This window comes from Protomyctophum bolini, assembly GCF_963924005.1.
Source record: "Protomyctophum bolini genome assembly, chromosome: 13".
Taxonomy (NCBI): Eukaryota; Metazoa; Chordata; class Actinopteri; order Myctophiformes; family Myctophidae; genus Protomyctophum; species Protomyctophum bolini.
The window spans coordinates 44,653,805-44,669,464 of NC_137874.1; the positions used below are offsets into that span (position 1 = coordinate 44,653,805).

The 15,660-nt window shown below is 41.6% G+C and overlaps 1 protein-coding gene across 2 annotated transcripts; it reads right to left on the minus strand.

Annotated features, from left to right (window-relative positions):
- Positions 1 to 957: 957 nt before the first annotated feature.
- Positions 958 to 14,513, minus strand: LOC308327179 (uncharacterized protein). 2 transcript variants are annotated; one of them, XR_013965170.1, is made up of 9 exons: positions 14,407 to 14,513; positions 9,161 to 9,340; positions 8,898 to 9,058; positions 4,137 to 4,297; positions 3,646 to 3,730; positions 2,752 to 3,468; positions 2,488 to 2,629; positions 2,230 to 2,262; positions 958 to 1,763 (listed from the first exon to the last, which is right to left on the minus strand). XR_013965170.1 is itself a non-coding variant. In XM_080780396.1 (9 exons), the coding sequence occupies exons 6-9, from the start codon at positions 2,824 to 2,826 to the stop codon at positions 1,584 to 1,586; spliced, it is 525 nt and encodes a 174-aa protein (XP_080636522.1). In that variant the 5' UTR covers positions 2,827 to 3,468; positions 3,646 to 3,730; positions 4,137 to 4,297; positions 8,898 to 9,058; positions 9,161 to 9,340; positions 14,407 to 14,513; the 3' UTR covers positions 958 to 1,583. The 2 variants fall into 2 exon arrangements, 1 of the variants encoding a protein (XP_080636522.1); XM_080780396.1 differs by having other exon boundaries at positions 2,230 to 2,357.
- Between the last annotated feature and the right edge of the window lie 1,147 nt (positions 14,514 to 15,660).

Here is a 15,660-nt window from a genome sequence, read left to right on the forward strand (position 1 = left end):
CTACAGTAAACCAGACAATATAGTGTGTTGAGAAAAAGAAACAATGTCACAGATACATTTAAAAGACAATGTTGAGACTCGGAAGTGTGGTTTCTGATGATATCAGGCCAGAGGACAGTGTTTCAAACATTTCATGTCCAAAGGAGAATCAAACCAGAACACTCTTGTGTATTCAAAGCATCATCCACCTCATATGCAAGGATAAAGGCAGAGGCTGATAAAGCAGCACTCTTAGAGCGCATTCATGCGTTAAAAAGGAAACATCAGTTGGAAGCAAAGGAGGAGGAATTAAGAAAGGAAAAGGAACAGTTTACTCTAGAGACTGAGCTAGCTGCAACCAATGCTAAAATCAATGTTCTGGAACTCTATTCAAGATGTGGATCCAAAAGAGTGGATGGAATGAACTCCTAGTAAAAAATAATCCAACTTGCGTAATTATTTACCCAACCACTTCATAAATAGTGGACCAACACTGTAGTAGTTAATTTTACCCAACTAGATGTGTCGTTTATTTTAACCCAACCATATAATTAAACATTTAATCCAAATATTGGGTAAAATTAATTAAAGCCCTGGGTAAATTCTACCCTATGAATTGTGTAAAATACTATCCACATATTGGGTAAAATCAATTACAGCCCTGGGTGAAATCTACCCTATGAATTGTGTAAAATACTATGCACATTTAATCCACATATTGGGTAAAATTAATTAAAGCCCTGGGTGAATTCTACCCTATGAATTGTGTAAAATACTATGCAAATGTACATTATATTTTAACCCAAATGCTGGGTAAATCATATATTATCAATATTCAGATTCAGTTACAGTTGTTTAAGATTACACCCTTTAAAATGCATCCTATATTTGGTCATGCAAAAAAATAACACTTAAAACAATGCTGGAAATGTAGGAAAAAATATTTATTTTAGTATTAATAAGGTGCTTCATTAATAGGTAGCTTTTTCAATATGCTTCAAGCATAACAGTGTCTAAACAGTGCAAAAACCTCACCTTCAGCATAATTTGCTCATTCCAAATATACAGTGCAATCTGTTTGAACAACACTTAAAGTGCTATAACATGATGTATAAAATGAACACTTAGAACAGTGCAATAATGTCACCTTCAGCACAAATACACACGCAACTCACCAGATCCTCCACATCAACAGCTTCCCCTGCCCATCCACCTGGGCAGCGAGAGAGGACATCCAAAACATTACATCGCTCAATTAGACATTACATAAACGTCCAAGTCTATTTGTTGTGCGATGAACGCAAAAAAGTCACGGGTTTGGATTCCTGTCCTGCTATTTGCGAACGCAGTGAGCACTTACTATGAGACCTAGCAGATCATGTCTGTGTGTCTGTCTGTCTGTGTGTCTGTCCCGCTTTTGTGCCCATATATGGAGCACAAAAGCGTGACCATAACCATATAAGGAGTCCCCAAAGCAGCTATACGTCCAAAACCCAAATATGTACGAGCTGCGTTCGCTTCCCGCGTTTGCGCGTCTTACTGGTCCATAGACAGCATTTTGAAGGAATTCCCAAACAGGAGCACACTGTTTCAGGTAATGGATATTAAACATATATGAAACAGACATCGACCGCCTGCAGCAATGTGTTTTGTTCCAACGCCTCCCCAGCCAGAATGACGAACACCTGGGATGACTTTCGAACGTTGTTACCCAGCGACAGGACATAGGGGTACTCTGTTGATGCCCTTGCTTGCTGGACGTACTCCACCATGTATGTTCCAACCTGAGCAAGAAATAAACAAAAGGCATATTATATACATCAACCAAAGTAAGATTGTCGACATACAAAGAGTAAGCAAGACAATGGCGTTCACTGATTGCAGTGGCTGATATGGCATGTTGAGAAATTCATTTTCGGAATAATTCTATAACAAGCAGCCAGGCTCTGCACCACCGTTTTCCCATCTAGACCAAAAATATCTGATCTACCAGCTCACAATGTCAGAAATTTCCCAGTTTGATCCCGGGCTAGCCAAACGGTTGGGTCGAAGTGTCCCTGAGCAAGACTCTGAACCCCTAATTACTCCCGATGAGCAGGTAGGTGCCTTGCATGGCTTCCTCCTAGCAGATGTGCTATTGTTGGTCAATAGCACCTAACCCTAACCCTAACCCCCCCCCCCCAGAATATGGCTGCTGGGTTCAAGTGGTTAAATGAGTAACATTTCCTTTAGAAATGCAGAGGGACTTACAGGCTGATGGTCTATAAACGCCAACTTGGACTCCTGGATGGTGTGCCGAATGGTTTTCTTGTTATGTTTATAGACGGTTGGTGGAAGCAGTGCTGGTAACTGGGACAGGGCAAGTTCCCCCAAAACATCTGTAGGAACACAATTTTATATGCATCAATATGTGGAATGGCACATGAATGATTGTCATTTAGTAGCAAAAACAAACACCTGCTAAATGTAAATTTGCATTGTCTGCTGTATAATATAACAATATAGTACCAGGTGTTAATCCATCCAACATGTAGAGGAGCTTCCCTTCTCTTCTGGCCAGGTCCAAGATTTTCTCTGCATAAACAGGCAGCCAGGTCTCAAAAGGTTTGGGTGCAGCCTCTCCATGCAGGATCTCAAAGTCCTGTGCAATCTTAATAAAAAAAAACAGGATATGGTACTTTCTATTAAAGTACACAAGGATATTACCAAATACCAATCACTAAATTATGTGGCTCTATTCATTGCTTCAATATATTCAGTTACAACAATTACCTGGTATGCACGTCTGACGAACGGCAAGTTCATTGGTTGGTGGCAGTGTTGCCAACTTAGCGGATTTGTCGTCATATTTAGCTTCTTTCCAGACCCCCCTAGCGACTGAATTAGTGAAAAGCTTCTGGCGAGAAATCTAGCTTTTTTCCCCTGGTGAATTGGGGACAAATCGTGTTGACAGGCGCCAGATATGCGCCAGAGATAAAATCTTTTTTTTTTTTTTCTCAGCCTCAAATCCGCGAAATTGGCAAAACTAAAAGTGGTCGGCGCGTCTGGTCTGGCTCACAGGTCACAGCAGGCTCAGTGGCTTCCTCGGCTCGGTTATGTGCACACTGCACAGACTGTCTACCAGTGCTTCCTCCTTTCTTGCTCTGCCTAGGCGAGTGCGCTCCGGTGCGGTATTTCCGAACGCGCCCCTCGAGCTCGACAGAGCAAGAAAGGAGGAAGCACTGGCAGCTCAGTTTAGTCTGCTAGTAAAAAATAAAATACACACTCGGATGCAGTGCATATCCCACCCCTGGCGACTTTTGGCGACTTTTCGAGGAGCCACTAGCTACTTCCGTTACTGGAGAGTTGGCAACACTGGTTGGTGGTGGTTGTGGTGGTGTCGGCTGTGTTCGTTTCTGACGCTGTTAATGCCTTTCTTACGTATTTGACTCTGTCTTCGATGAAACCAGTGGCTGTTAATTTCCCCTGTCCTGTGGTAAACCAGAGTCCCTGTAAAGAAATTAAACTCTTGAATGAACAGAGATGAGGCACATTTTAATTTTAACAGTGGCCAGAAGACGTGGCCGGAACAGGGTTTTTCTGTACATTGGCCATATAAAGTCGTCCAGTACTCTTGTGTCCAAATAACTTTAGCATCAATCCCTTTACAAAATGTGAATTACTCACAAAGCCACTTCTTGAGTCATCTTTCAAGCAGGGAAATGCCTGAATCAAATTACTGGCCATTGCCTGTTTGGTCTCGGAGGCAAGGCTGTAAACACAGGAGAAAAAAAAACTAAATTACCAGCAGAGTCAAACTAGATAGTACTGCTAAAACATGTCACGCACTCCAGTATAATGGCTGTAGCATTTTCTGGAGCTAATAGGGATCATAACAAAAAACACTAAACATGTGTTTTGGTGTTTTGTGCATGTTTATGTTGGTAGTCTGTCTTTAAATAATCATTTGATCATACGACTACTTTATTTGCATTTCACCTCAGACACTACTTTCAAGTCACTAATTACTTTTATACTTAATACAAATATAGGTAAATGTCAAGACTTGTCCCATCATATCTTTCCCCTGAAAGAAGATTCATATACCAATTTCAAACTAGTGTTTGCATGAGTGTGTGTGTGTGTGTGTGTGTGTGTGTGTGTGTGTGTTTAAGTACCATTCTCCAAACTTCTCTGTGATGTGAGAACACAAAATACGGACGAGGCAACGTCTCTGTATAATAGTTATGGATGGGTTCCTCGCATCCAGGCTCTTTGCATCAAGGGTCGCCAGGATCAGCTGGCCTTCAGTCGCGCTTATGAGAACCTGGAGAATATTCTGAGGAAATTGAAAGAAGGGACCACATTGCAGATATTGTTTATTACTCTTCAGTGTTGATTAAATAAAAAGTTACACCCAAGTCTTAAAAGTGGAACTTACAAATTGTGGAATGATATGCAGACCCAAGTAGCGAACTCAGAAGACTGCATACAGTATGTATGCATGTTTGTGAGAGATGTGTACCAGAAAGGACATTCTCATGGCCAAAGTTTAGATAAAACCCCATCTGACCATGTGTTGTTACTGGGACCTCCCAGACCCCCATTTGACCATGTGTTGTTATACTGGGACCTCCCAGAAGCAAAGATTTGAGTTAGAAATGTTCCCTCTGAAAAAATATACCAGTATATACAAAGATTTGTGCCACATTTTCACAATTAAAAAAAAAGGTTGATAAGCACTGTAGCTAGCTCATACTGTCACAATGCCAGCACACAGACAGTCAGGCAGACAGACAGACAGGCAGGCAGGCAGGCAGGCAGACTCCACTGCTGTCAAACGAGGTAGTAATCCTCACATACAACCACAGCTAACATGCAAGTGCTTGTTCTGCAATGCTTGGCTTGGGTGCGCCTCCCCTCCCCTCCCCTCTCCTCCCCTCCCCTCCCCTCCCATCAGCTGTTAAACAAAAGCAGGTACACTCTGTAACGATGCGTTGCTGTTTGCAGACAGCCTATAAGATGCACGTGCGCGCGCGCGCACACACACACACACACACACACACACACACACACACACACACACACACACACACACACACACACACACACACACACACACACACACACACACACACACACACACACACACACACACACACACAGTTGATTGGGCCAGACGTGCATGTCTACTGTCTGTAGACATGCAGGTCTTGTAGGTCTGCTATTTATTTTTTTAGAAAAATCTAAAGAACGACTGACATAGAAACATAGGCTTTTTCAGAAAACTGTCAGGATGTAGAAGACATTTTTTTAATAATCTGATCTCTCAGGTCAGAATGGGCTAATCACATTTACACAGACCAGACCTGTGGGCCAGCGGCCGGCCTACTTGGGAACAAGGTGTCTTCGACTATGCCTGCCTGGACCTCTTGGTACCACAATAGCGCACCTCAAATGCCCTTAAATAACTCCATTTCGACCTGAGGCTGATTCTAAGAGATTTCTGGCAAAGTAAATAGAATGGTTAAAATAGAATGTTGGGACATGTGGAGTTTGCTTTGGAGTTGCCCTAAACTGCAAGTGCACGTTTGACTGAGGAGTCTGCTAAAAACAATACAATAAAATAAAGTAAAACAATTATAAATATTATTCTCTGGTATCGGTATTCGGTATCGCCTAACACAGAAATTGTGGTATCGGGACATCCCTAGTTATAAAATTATGTAATATTTTTTCTTGGTCCCATTTTATTGTCTTTATACATGCTTCCACTTGGTGTTTTAATCGGTCATTTTTGTCTTACCACTGTTATGCTGATGTCACCCAGCTGTATTTTGCATTTAAACCCTCTGATCATAGACTTTTAACGAACACTTTTAGAAGGACTCATATCACCCCTGTGCTTGCTGCTTTACACTGGCTTCCAATTGACTGCAGAATTGTTTTTAAAATTGTATTAATCACTTTTAAAGCTCTCCATGGGCTGTCTCCTATGTACATGACTGAATTATTATCCCCCAAAGCAAATGTGAGAACACTGAGGTCTTCAGGTAAGTTCCCAATACAAGACTAAGAACTAAAGGCGATAGAGCTTTTGAAGTTGTAGCCCCTACCCTATGGAATGAATTACCCCTTTCTTAAGGAGGGCAGAATCTGTCGAGATGTTCAAAAAGCTGCTAAAAACCCATTTGTTTCAAAAGCACTTTTGTCTGTAATATTGTCTATATGGTACTGCATGTTTATATATATTTTTTCTTTTGTATTATTACTCTGTCATTGTGTTTTAGTTTTATTGTTGATCAATGTGTTGCTCTTGTTTTATTTCATTTTATTTATTGTAAAGCACCTTGTGACATTTGTTTTGAAAGGCGCTTTATCAATAAAATGTACCTTACCTTTACCTAATATTATACTGCTGTTATTCTAGTATAAAATAACAGTATAATATTCCTGACATGTAGTGGAGTAGAAGTACTGGAAATTGGAAATACTTGAGTAAAGTACAAATAACTCAAAATGTTACTAAAGAACTCCAGTAAATGTTACTTTACACCAGAGGTTCCCAGCCACTGGTACTAGAACCTCTGGTGGTAATTGAGCCCCCTCTGGTGGACACACAGAGGTACTGACACACAGAGGAGGCTCAACTATAGCTGATCAATAAGCAATTGGTTGAAACAGGCTCTCCAGCCGTGCTGAAATGAGCACGACAGCACAGCTAGACGTTAGTAGAAGATTCGAGAAGGGATTAATCACGTTATAAATATCATCAGTTGAGCTGATTAGTGATTAGACTGAGTTTTGTCAGAGCAGCAGAATTATTGAATTAGGAATGGATTTTAATAACAGTTATTATGGAGGTCCTTGAAGAGACACATCAGTTTAAAAGGTTCTATTTTAACATCAGTTATTATAGGAATGGAACATAAAGGGCAGGTCTACGCTGCTGTATTTTAACATCAGTTATTATAGGAATGGAACACAAAGGGCAGGTCTACGCTGCTGTATTTTAACATCGGTTATTATAGGAATGGAACACAAAGGGCAGGTCTACGCTGCTGTATTTTAACATCAGCTATTATAGTAATGGAACATAAAGGGAAGGTCTACGCTGCTGTATTTTAACATCAGTTATTATAGGAATGGAGCTGGGACTCGATTAAAAAAATTAATCTAATTAATCAGAGGCTTTGTAGTTAATTAATCTAGATTAATCGCATTTTAATCACATATCAATATTCAACCTGAGAACAGCGAGAAACCTTTTTTTTTAATGTTTTTTTGGTATCCCAGTGAATCAATGAATAGTGACTACAGGATACCACTCATTTTCAACATTTTACTGTCATTAATATACCTGTTGTGGAAATAATAATAAAAAGTCACCCCATTCTGTGTTGCCTAGAACTGGAGGTCTGAAAAAAAATGTAGTAACAGTAACAAGTACATCTCAGTCACATCACAAAGCTGTACTTACTTCATATTGTTACTGTTTTTTGTCAGACCTCCAGTTCTAGGCAACACAAAATGGGGTGACTTTTTATTATTTCCAGTTTTCAGTACTATAGAAAAGCTCCCAGTGAGAAACGTTCCGCGGTGAAAAAAAAGGTGCGATTATTTATCTGTAGGTAATCGCGATTCATTTTTCTGTAGTTAATTCATCTAAATGAATCGCAATTTGTCCCGGCCCTAGTTATTATAGGAATGGAACACAAAGGGCAGGTCTACGCTGCTGTATTTTAACATCAGTTATTATAGCAATGGAACATAAAGGGCAGGTCTACGCTGCTGTATTTTAACATCAGTTATTATAGCAATGGAACACAAAGGGCAGGTCTACGCTGCTGTATTTTAACATCAGTTATTATAGGAATGGAACACAAAGGGAAAGTCTACGCTGCTGTATTTTAACATCAGTTATTATAGGAATGGAACATAAAGGGCAGGTCTACGCTGCTGTATTTTAACATCAGTCTTTATTGATTCTGAATTGAATTTTAATTCACACATTAATCATGTTACCAAGATTGCCTTTTTTCACCTTAGAAATATTGCACGAATCAGAGCCTATTTGTCTTTGGACGATGCAAAAACGCTAATCCACGCCTTTGTTTTTTCTTGGCTTGACTACTGCAATGCACTTTTTTCTGGACTGCCTAAGAAAACAACTGACAGATTACAACTTACCAAGCATACCAAAATGCAGCAGCCAGAGTTTTAACTAGAACTAAGATGAGAGAACATATTACTCCAGTTTTGGCTTCACTGCACTGGCTTCCGGTTGTTTTTAGGATTGATTTTAAAATTTTACTTGTGTATAAAGCTCTCAATGGTCTCACACCTTCCTACCTACATGACTGCCTGCCTAAATATGTCCCAAACCGCCCCCTAAGGTCTTCCACTGCTGGCCTGCTCGCTTTGCCTAAGAAAATGGCAACTAAAAAATACGGGGAAGCAGCTTTTTTGCTTCTACGGGCCGACGGCATGGAACAAACTCCCACTGTACCTTCGACAGGCAGCCTCTGTAGACATTTTTAAAGCACAGCTCAAGACCCACTTCTACAACATTGCTTTTAATTGATCTTATCATGTCCTCACTGTATTGCATTACATTACTGCCTTGCTTTTCTTCTTTTTTTCTCCATTGCTCTGCAAAGCACTTTGAGCTGCATTTCATGTCATGAAAGGTGCTATACAAATAGTCAAGTAGTCCGTCTTTAAATAATAATTTGATCATACGACTACTTTATTTGCATTTCACCTCAGACACTACTTTCAAGTCACTAATTACTTTTATACTTAATACAAATATAGGTAAATGTCAAGACTTGTCCCATCATATCTTTCCCCTGAAAGAAGATTCATATACCTATTTCAAACTAGTGTTTGCATGAGTGTGTGTGTGTGTGTGTGTGTGTGTGTGTGTGTTTAAGTACCATTCTCCAAACTTCTCTGTGATGTGAGAACACAAAATACGGACGAGGCAACGTCTCTGTATAATAGTTATGGATGGGTTCCTCGCATCCAGGCTCTTTGCATCAAGGGTCGCCAGGATCAGCTGGCCTTCAGTCGCGCTTATGAGAACCTGGAGAATATTCTGAGGAAATTGAAAGAAGGGACCACATTGCAGATATTGTTTATTACTCTTCAGTGTTGATTAAATAAAAAGTTACACCCAAGTCTTAAAAGTGGAACTTACAAATTGTGGAATGATATGCAGACTTTGGGGCATGACTTGCATCTGAGCCACAGGTGCCATTCGGACCTCCATGGAAGGTGTTGACGTTCCTTCGTCTATGGGTGGTGGAATTTCTTCTTCATCCATGGGGGGTGGAGGTGTGGCAATTGGTTGCACATCATGTGGCACAGCAAGTTCAATCTGAACAGAAAACACAGGTTAATGTACCAAATAGTGACACCCAGCCACGTAGAATTGCCAGATGACCATCAGTAATGTAAATTAGTGCGCCACACGCCCACACCCAAGTAGCGAACTCAGAAGACTGCATACAGTATGTATGCATGTTTGTGAGAGATGTGTACCAGAAAGGACATTCTCATGGCCAAAGTTTCAAAAGTGTCAACTCTTGGTTGCATTCTTGGATCATGCAGACCTGTGGCAAATTGAAAAATATGTTTTGTGTACACAATACTGTATATCACTGACAGGTGAACCCGAAGGCGGGGTTGGCGAAAGGGCCTTTCTGTGTGGAGTTTGCATGTTCTCCCCGTGTCCCCTAGGGTAGATACCCTCACAAAAACATGCAGTAATCCTGGTCTCTAAACTGCCTCCCCCTGGCCAGCTGGGGCGCCTGATGGAGGGGAAAGGAACTGGTTGGAATAACGTGTTCCTTCCATGCGCTACGTCCAACCAGGGAAACTCCCCCCTGTCAGGTGTAAAGGAGCAACTTGGACACTCAGGCATGAAGGGAGCATGAGTTAAGTCCGTTGCTCTCCCCAGGTTGGCGGAGGGTGTGTAGAGCCCAGGATCACAGTAGATGATTGGCACAGGGGTGAAAAATGTGTTACAAAATCGTGGGATAAAAATATATATTAAAAAAAAATCACTGACAGGTGGAAACAGTGCATCTCCACAATAGTTCTGTTATTACTTTTACAGCCGATCAACAAGCTCACAACACGTCACATCGTGACACATTGAGAGCTTTCAGATCTGCTATTTTTTGTACAACACTGACAAAGTAGGAAATTAATTTACAAAAGCTTAATATGGACACACGCTTACACACGCTTCTGCCTGACAGCAACGATATGTAGACACATGGGAGATGTGGGAAAAAAACACGTAATGTACAATTTATCACATCCCAGTAGTAATTTTACAGAAACATCCCGTAACTGCATCGCATCCCTGTAGTCCATCCTCTCATTTATCAAACACATATTGACATAGGCGGCGGGTGCGTTTTACCTTTGGGTAGGCTATAGAATTGCGTTGGGGGGGGGGACTCTCGCGGCCGAGCGGAGCGAGGCCGCCGCCGCGGATTTTTTTATTTATTTATTTCCCAGATGGTCTAAAAATGAGTTATTTAGCATACTTTTACCAATGAATTAGCCTATACACAGACAACGACTTTTGGACGTCTTTTTCTCAAGTCTCGAGTCAGTCAGTGTAGATTACCCGGCGGTGTTGCTGCCCCTCCGGGAGTCGCGGCTCATGGCTCTACAGACGGCACAGAGACAGCAGTCACTCCGCTGAACGTGTCAGACAGCCGACTCACAGCTTCTTCTTCTGAATTAGGCTACTTTATCTTTGCCTTGAAAAAGACATTTTGCGTTTTGCTGTTTCCCAAAACAAACCAGCGCGCGCTACTCTTTGCTACAAAGCGACTGGAAGGACGAGGTTTACAGACATACCAATAGTAGTCAATCATATGCTGATTAGGCCAGTTGCTGTATAGTGTATAGCCTATATCCGATCAGCGATCACCAGGGGCAGCGACAACACACACACAAACACAATAGCCTTCTATAATGCTGCGCACATATATTATATATATTTAAAAAAATACCCAGCATCATTTTTGGGAAGGCTAAGCCTTCCCTAGCCTTATGCACCCGCCGCTATCCTCAAGGCAAAGGCACCTTTTAAGCAGCATTTAAAAAAGAAACACTATACAAATTGGAAAGATTGGCTTGCAACAAAAAAGCAACAAGTAGCAACACAACTGTCGTGTTAGTGAATAACATATGCGTGAGTCCGACTGTACTTAACGTGGATAGTATTTATTAACTGTCTCATAACATGTAAACAACCTGTCATGTCATCACCTCTCGACTCTGTAGTCTTTCCCCTCATACCACAATCACACCACATCTCCCCTTTCTAGAATCAATGGGTAGACTGCCAATGATTCCACAGACCTTGAGGATTATTCTGCCTCGTGGGTGGAAGGTCTGCTCCTATCTGAGCCTGAACCAGACAGTCAAACACACACATAAAATATAGCCTTAGCCAGAACAAATCCACTTCAAAATCAATACTCAAACATCCATCCTATACTAATACTGTACTGTCCTCACTCTTACTACTGCCCTGCAACTGACTTAACATTTTCACAGTACAATAAAGCAATAACACAAACATAACAATGTCAAACACTTTTTTTTTAAAAGGGGGAGTGTCAAAGCCCGAGATTAACATTGCTGATAAGGTACATCACGTGGTCTGAATGAAAACAGTTTCAAACGACACGTGACTATATCTCAGGCTCTGACGTGACCTAGCATCTAGCCGAGCTGAGTGGCTAGCGCAGTAAAGGCTAGTGGTTTTGAGGTAACCTTTTGCGTCATACTAGGTGAAAATATCATTAAAAAAATATTTTATTGCTTTTATTTATTCCTTACAATGACATTGAGTTGACGTGTACGTTTTAGGGTAAACTGTTACATAATCGCAATTTCGCGTGACTAGTCCGTCTGAGCCCCCTCTCAGGCTCTCACCGCCGGGTTCGTGCAGGCTGCACAAGCACACACGGGGGACGCCTCTCTCTCTCTCTCTCTCTCTCTCTCTCTCTCACACACACACACACACACACACACACACGCAGACACACACACACACACACACACACACACACACACACACACAACATTGTTTGAACATGTGAAATGTTTGTTTATGCATAATGAATTCATGAGAATCGCGGGCCGCGGTAAGCCTTGAACTCTGGCCGGGACACAAGGCACTTCAGAACGGGGAGATTGCGAGAGGAGGTGGGGGTGGTTTTTTTTTTTTTCTCCCTCCGTATATCTCTCTCTCTCTCTCTCTCTTTAGGGTCTCAGAGGGAGACAACTCACCGAGTCCGAAAACTGTATTAAATTAATAGTTTGTACTTTGTAGAACTGTAACAAGCACAAAAACTATTCAATACAGTATTAAAATGTCTGCTTTGTTCTGCAGCAAGGGGCGATATAATGCTGTGATTCATTCCACTTTACTGACCGTTTCATTGCCTATATTATGTCAGATTGTCCGTCATGAGTGACTACTCGTCGCCATAATATAAATATGAAATGGGAATATTTAGGTCAAATTGCTGATTGATTTTGAACATGCATTAACAATAGCCCCGAGAAGATAAGAACACAAGACAACATGCATTTATTTATTCCAATTACTGCTGCTCTGTCCAATTTATTCATTATAGTCGAGCCGATCGCTCTCTGCCCTGTCCTTGGAATTGACGTAGGCAAGACTGTCTACAGAATTCACGAGTGAAAAACATTGTATGGGTAATCCGTAATTGGGTATTATGAGTCACTGTAAGTAACCGTGTCGGCCCCAATTCATGATGATTACGGATCCCCATGTCCCATTCATGCAGGTATGCATATGTCCCATATGTGCCCTCTCCCTCCGCTCATTCTGTAGCAGAGGGAGAGGGCGCATTATGGGGCTAGCAGGCTAGTCTGCCGTACCAGAACAGCGGTTGTTTTTTAATGGTATAGTCACCCGCGGTCACAGTCTTAAAAATAAAAATATTTTCTCTAAAACTGCTTGGTACAGGGCTATAGCTGGGAAAGCCTCCACTTCATTCAGTAGAGCATTAGACGTAACGAGCTGTCACTCATTCATTCATGCAGCCCCATGTTGCAAACACAAGGAAGGAAGGAACCTTCACTGCCTGCCCTGCAGCAGGCCAGCTATAGTCTCTCTCTCTCTCTCTCTCTCTCTCTCTCTCTCTCACACACACACCGCGTCTCGCCGTCTTGCAGTTGCAATGGATGACGGATAGAGCCGATGCTCTTCTTGGTAAATAATAAACACAACTCTTCGCGTTCACAACAGCTATACACACAGGCTAAAACATACCGATAGAATCAACTTGGTGTGTGTGTGTGTGAGAGAGAGAGAGAGACCGCCCCTATATCGGTGTGTGTGTGTGTGTGTGTGTGTGTGTGAGTGAGTGAGTGAGTGAGTGAGTGAGTGAGTGAGTGAGTGAGTGAGTGAGTGAGTGAGTGAGTGAGTGAGTGAGTGAGTGAGTGAGTGAGTGAGTGAGAGTGTGTGTGTGTGTGTGTGTGTGTGTGTGTGTGTGTGTGTGTGTGTGTGTGTGTGTGTGTGTGTGTGTGTGTGTGTGTGTGTGTGTGTGAGAGAGAGGTGGAGAGGCCGGCGCAGTTTTGCTAGAGTAGTCACAGCCTGGCAGTGGTAACGTTACGTGAAGCTCCAGGGCTCCGTGAGCCCTGTTCAGCACTTAGCCGGCTGAGGGCGTGTCAGCGGGGGGGAGACAGATAGACAAGATGGGTACGATGGAGCCCGTCGCGCGGAATTGCGATTATGCAACAGTTTTCCCTAAAACTTGGACGTCAACTCGGTGTCATTCTGGCGAGTTTTTTGTAGCAAAAAAGTAATTTTTCCACCAAACTTTTACCCAGCTATGAGGCTGAAGGTGGCCTCAAAACCACTAGCATGAGTTGATAGCCACCAGGAACGCTAACTCGCAGAGCCCAGAGCCGCTCTGACATTTAGACCAGATACAAGATCAATTTTATTGGTCAAATTGAGCTGGCCCGTAAGTACGTCACAATCTAGATGCTAGCGTTAATAGCCTTAATAGCTTCCCGAGGGGCGTGTCATCCCCGCTTTAAGTCTCTGCAAAGTCCATAGTACTCTGTAGTCTTTCCCCTCATACCACAATCACACCACAAACATGGCTAATGGCTATGGAAGAGTTTGTAACAAAACAAATGAACTAATCGGAACTAATCGAATCTTAACAGTATCACTAACTCTTTATAATTAACGAAACACCCGTGGAAAGTTTAGTTCTGGTCTAGGCTAGCAAAGTAGCAACACACCCTAGCAACACACTAGATCTGATCCATACACACCCACGGTAGCCAGTGAGTCAAACGTTCAAATCAAACGGGGACTTCTTGATGGTAGATAATGACTTCGCTATGTAGGTATAAACGTGTACAAACCTTTTAATTTAATGTGCCACGGCACGGTGAAAAGAGCTGTGTTGTTCTGTCCTCCTTCCCGTGTTGTTTTCTTTGCTGCTGCATGTGTGTGTGCTGCCACGGCTCCGTCTAATCGGCAAATTTAGGACTTCCGGTTTGAGAGGGCTCCGTCTAATGAGCAAATTTAAAATTTCCTGTTTGAGAGCTAGCAAATTTAAGTTATCCGGTTGCCTTCAGAATAAAATTATATTTGGCTCCGTCTAATCGGCAAATTTAGGACTTCCGGTTTGAGAGGGCTCCGTCTAATAAGCAAATTTAAAATTTCCTGTTTGAGAGCTAGAAAATTTAAGACATCCGGTTGCCTTCAGAATAAAATTATGTTTGGCTCCGTCTAATCGGCAAATTTAGGACTTCCGGTTTGAGAGGGCTCCGTCTAATAAGCAAATTTTAAGTGTCCTGTTTGAGAGCTAGCAAATTTAAGACATCCGGTTGCCTTCAGAATAAAATTATGTTTGGCTCCGTCTAATCGGCAAATTTAGGACTTCCGGTTTGAGAGGGCTCCGTCTAATGAGCAAATTTAAAATTTCCTGTTTGAGAGCTAGCAAATGTAAGACATCCGGTTTCTTTCAGAATAAAATTAGGGTTATTTAATTAGACAGTGCCGTGACGGGCCTAGCTAGGCGCTAGCCGCTAGCTGACCAGCTAGCTGTGTGTCTTCATGACGTAAAAACGACACTTTATTTGTTGTAAAACTTTCTTTATTTGAATCGACAGTTTGTGTTAAATAATCTTAATTTTTTTAGAACAACAATGAAACACTTAAACACGTATTAATATAATATCCATGAAGATAGCATAAAGCTAACGATAGCTAAAGCTAACTTAAGCTTTAGTTGATCTTTTAAATGTCCTCCTTAGTATAAATATAATATTAATAATTAATATATACTCTAAGATGTCGTCACTGTTTTGTTGTTCTGTTCTTAGAGTATAAAAGTAATATTATTTATCGTAATTATTAATGTCCTCACTGTATTATTTACTGCTATTATTTTAATGTTTTATTCCTGCTTTTTTTTCTCCATTAATTTCTCTGTAAAGCACTTTGAGCTGCATTTCATTTCATGAAAGGTGCTACAAATAAATAAATAGTTTTATTATTATTATTATTTTATTAACGCACACTGCGCATGCTCAGTTCCGCTCGTACGACAACAGCCGAGTGACGTAGTTCGGCACTTCGGCTGTTCCCGGCGGTCTGTTGGACACTGTTGG

Excerpts from the sequence above, each read along its gene's own strand:
- LOC308327179 (XM_080780396.1), bottom strand. The coding sequence starts at position 2,826 with ATGACGACAAATCCGCTAAGTTGGCAACACTGCCACCAACCAATGAAC. Across the intron at positions 2,630-2,751 it reads TCGTCAGACGTGCATACCAG|ATTGCACAGGACTTTGAGAT; the intron begins GTAATTGTTGTA and ends TTTTTTATTAAG. Across the intron at positions 2,358-2,487 it reads GTTGGATGGATTAACACCTG|ATGTTTTGGGGGAACTTGCC; the intron begins GTACTATATTGT and ends GTGTTCCTACAG.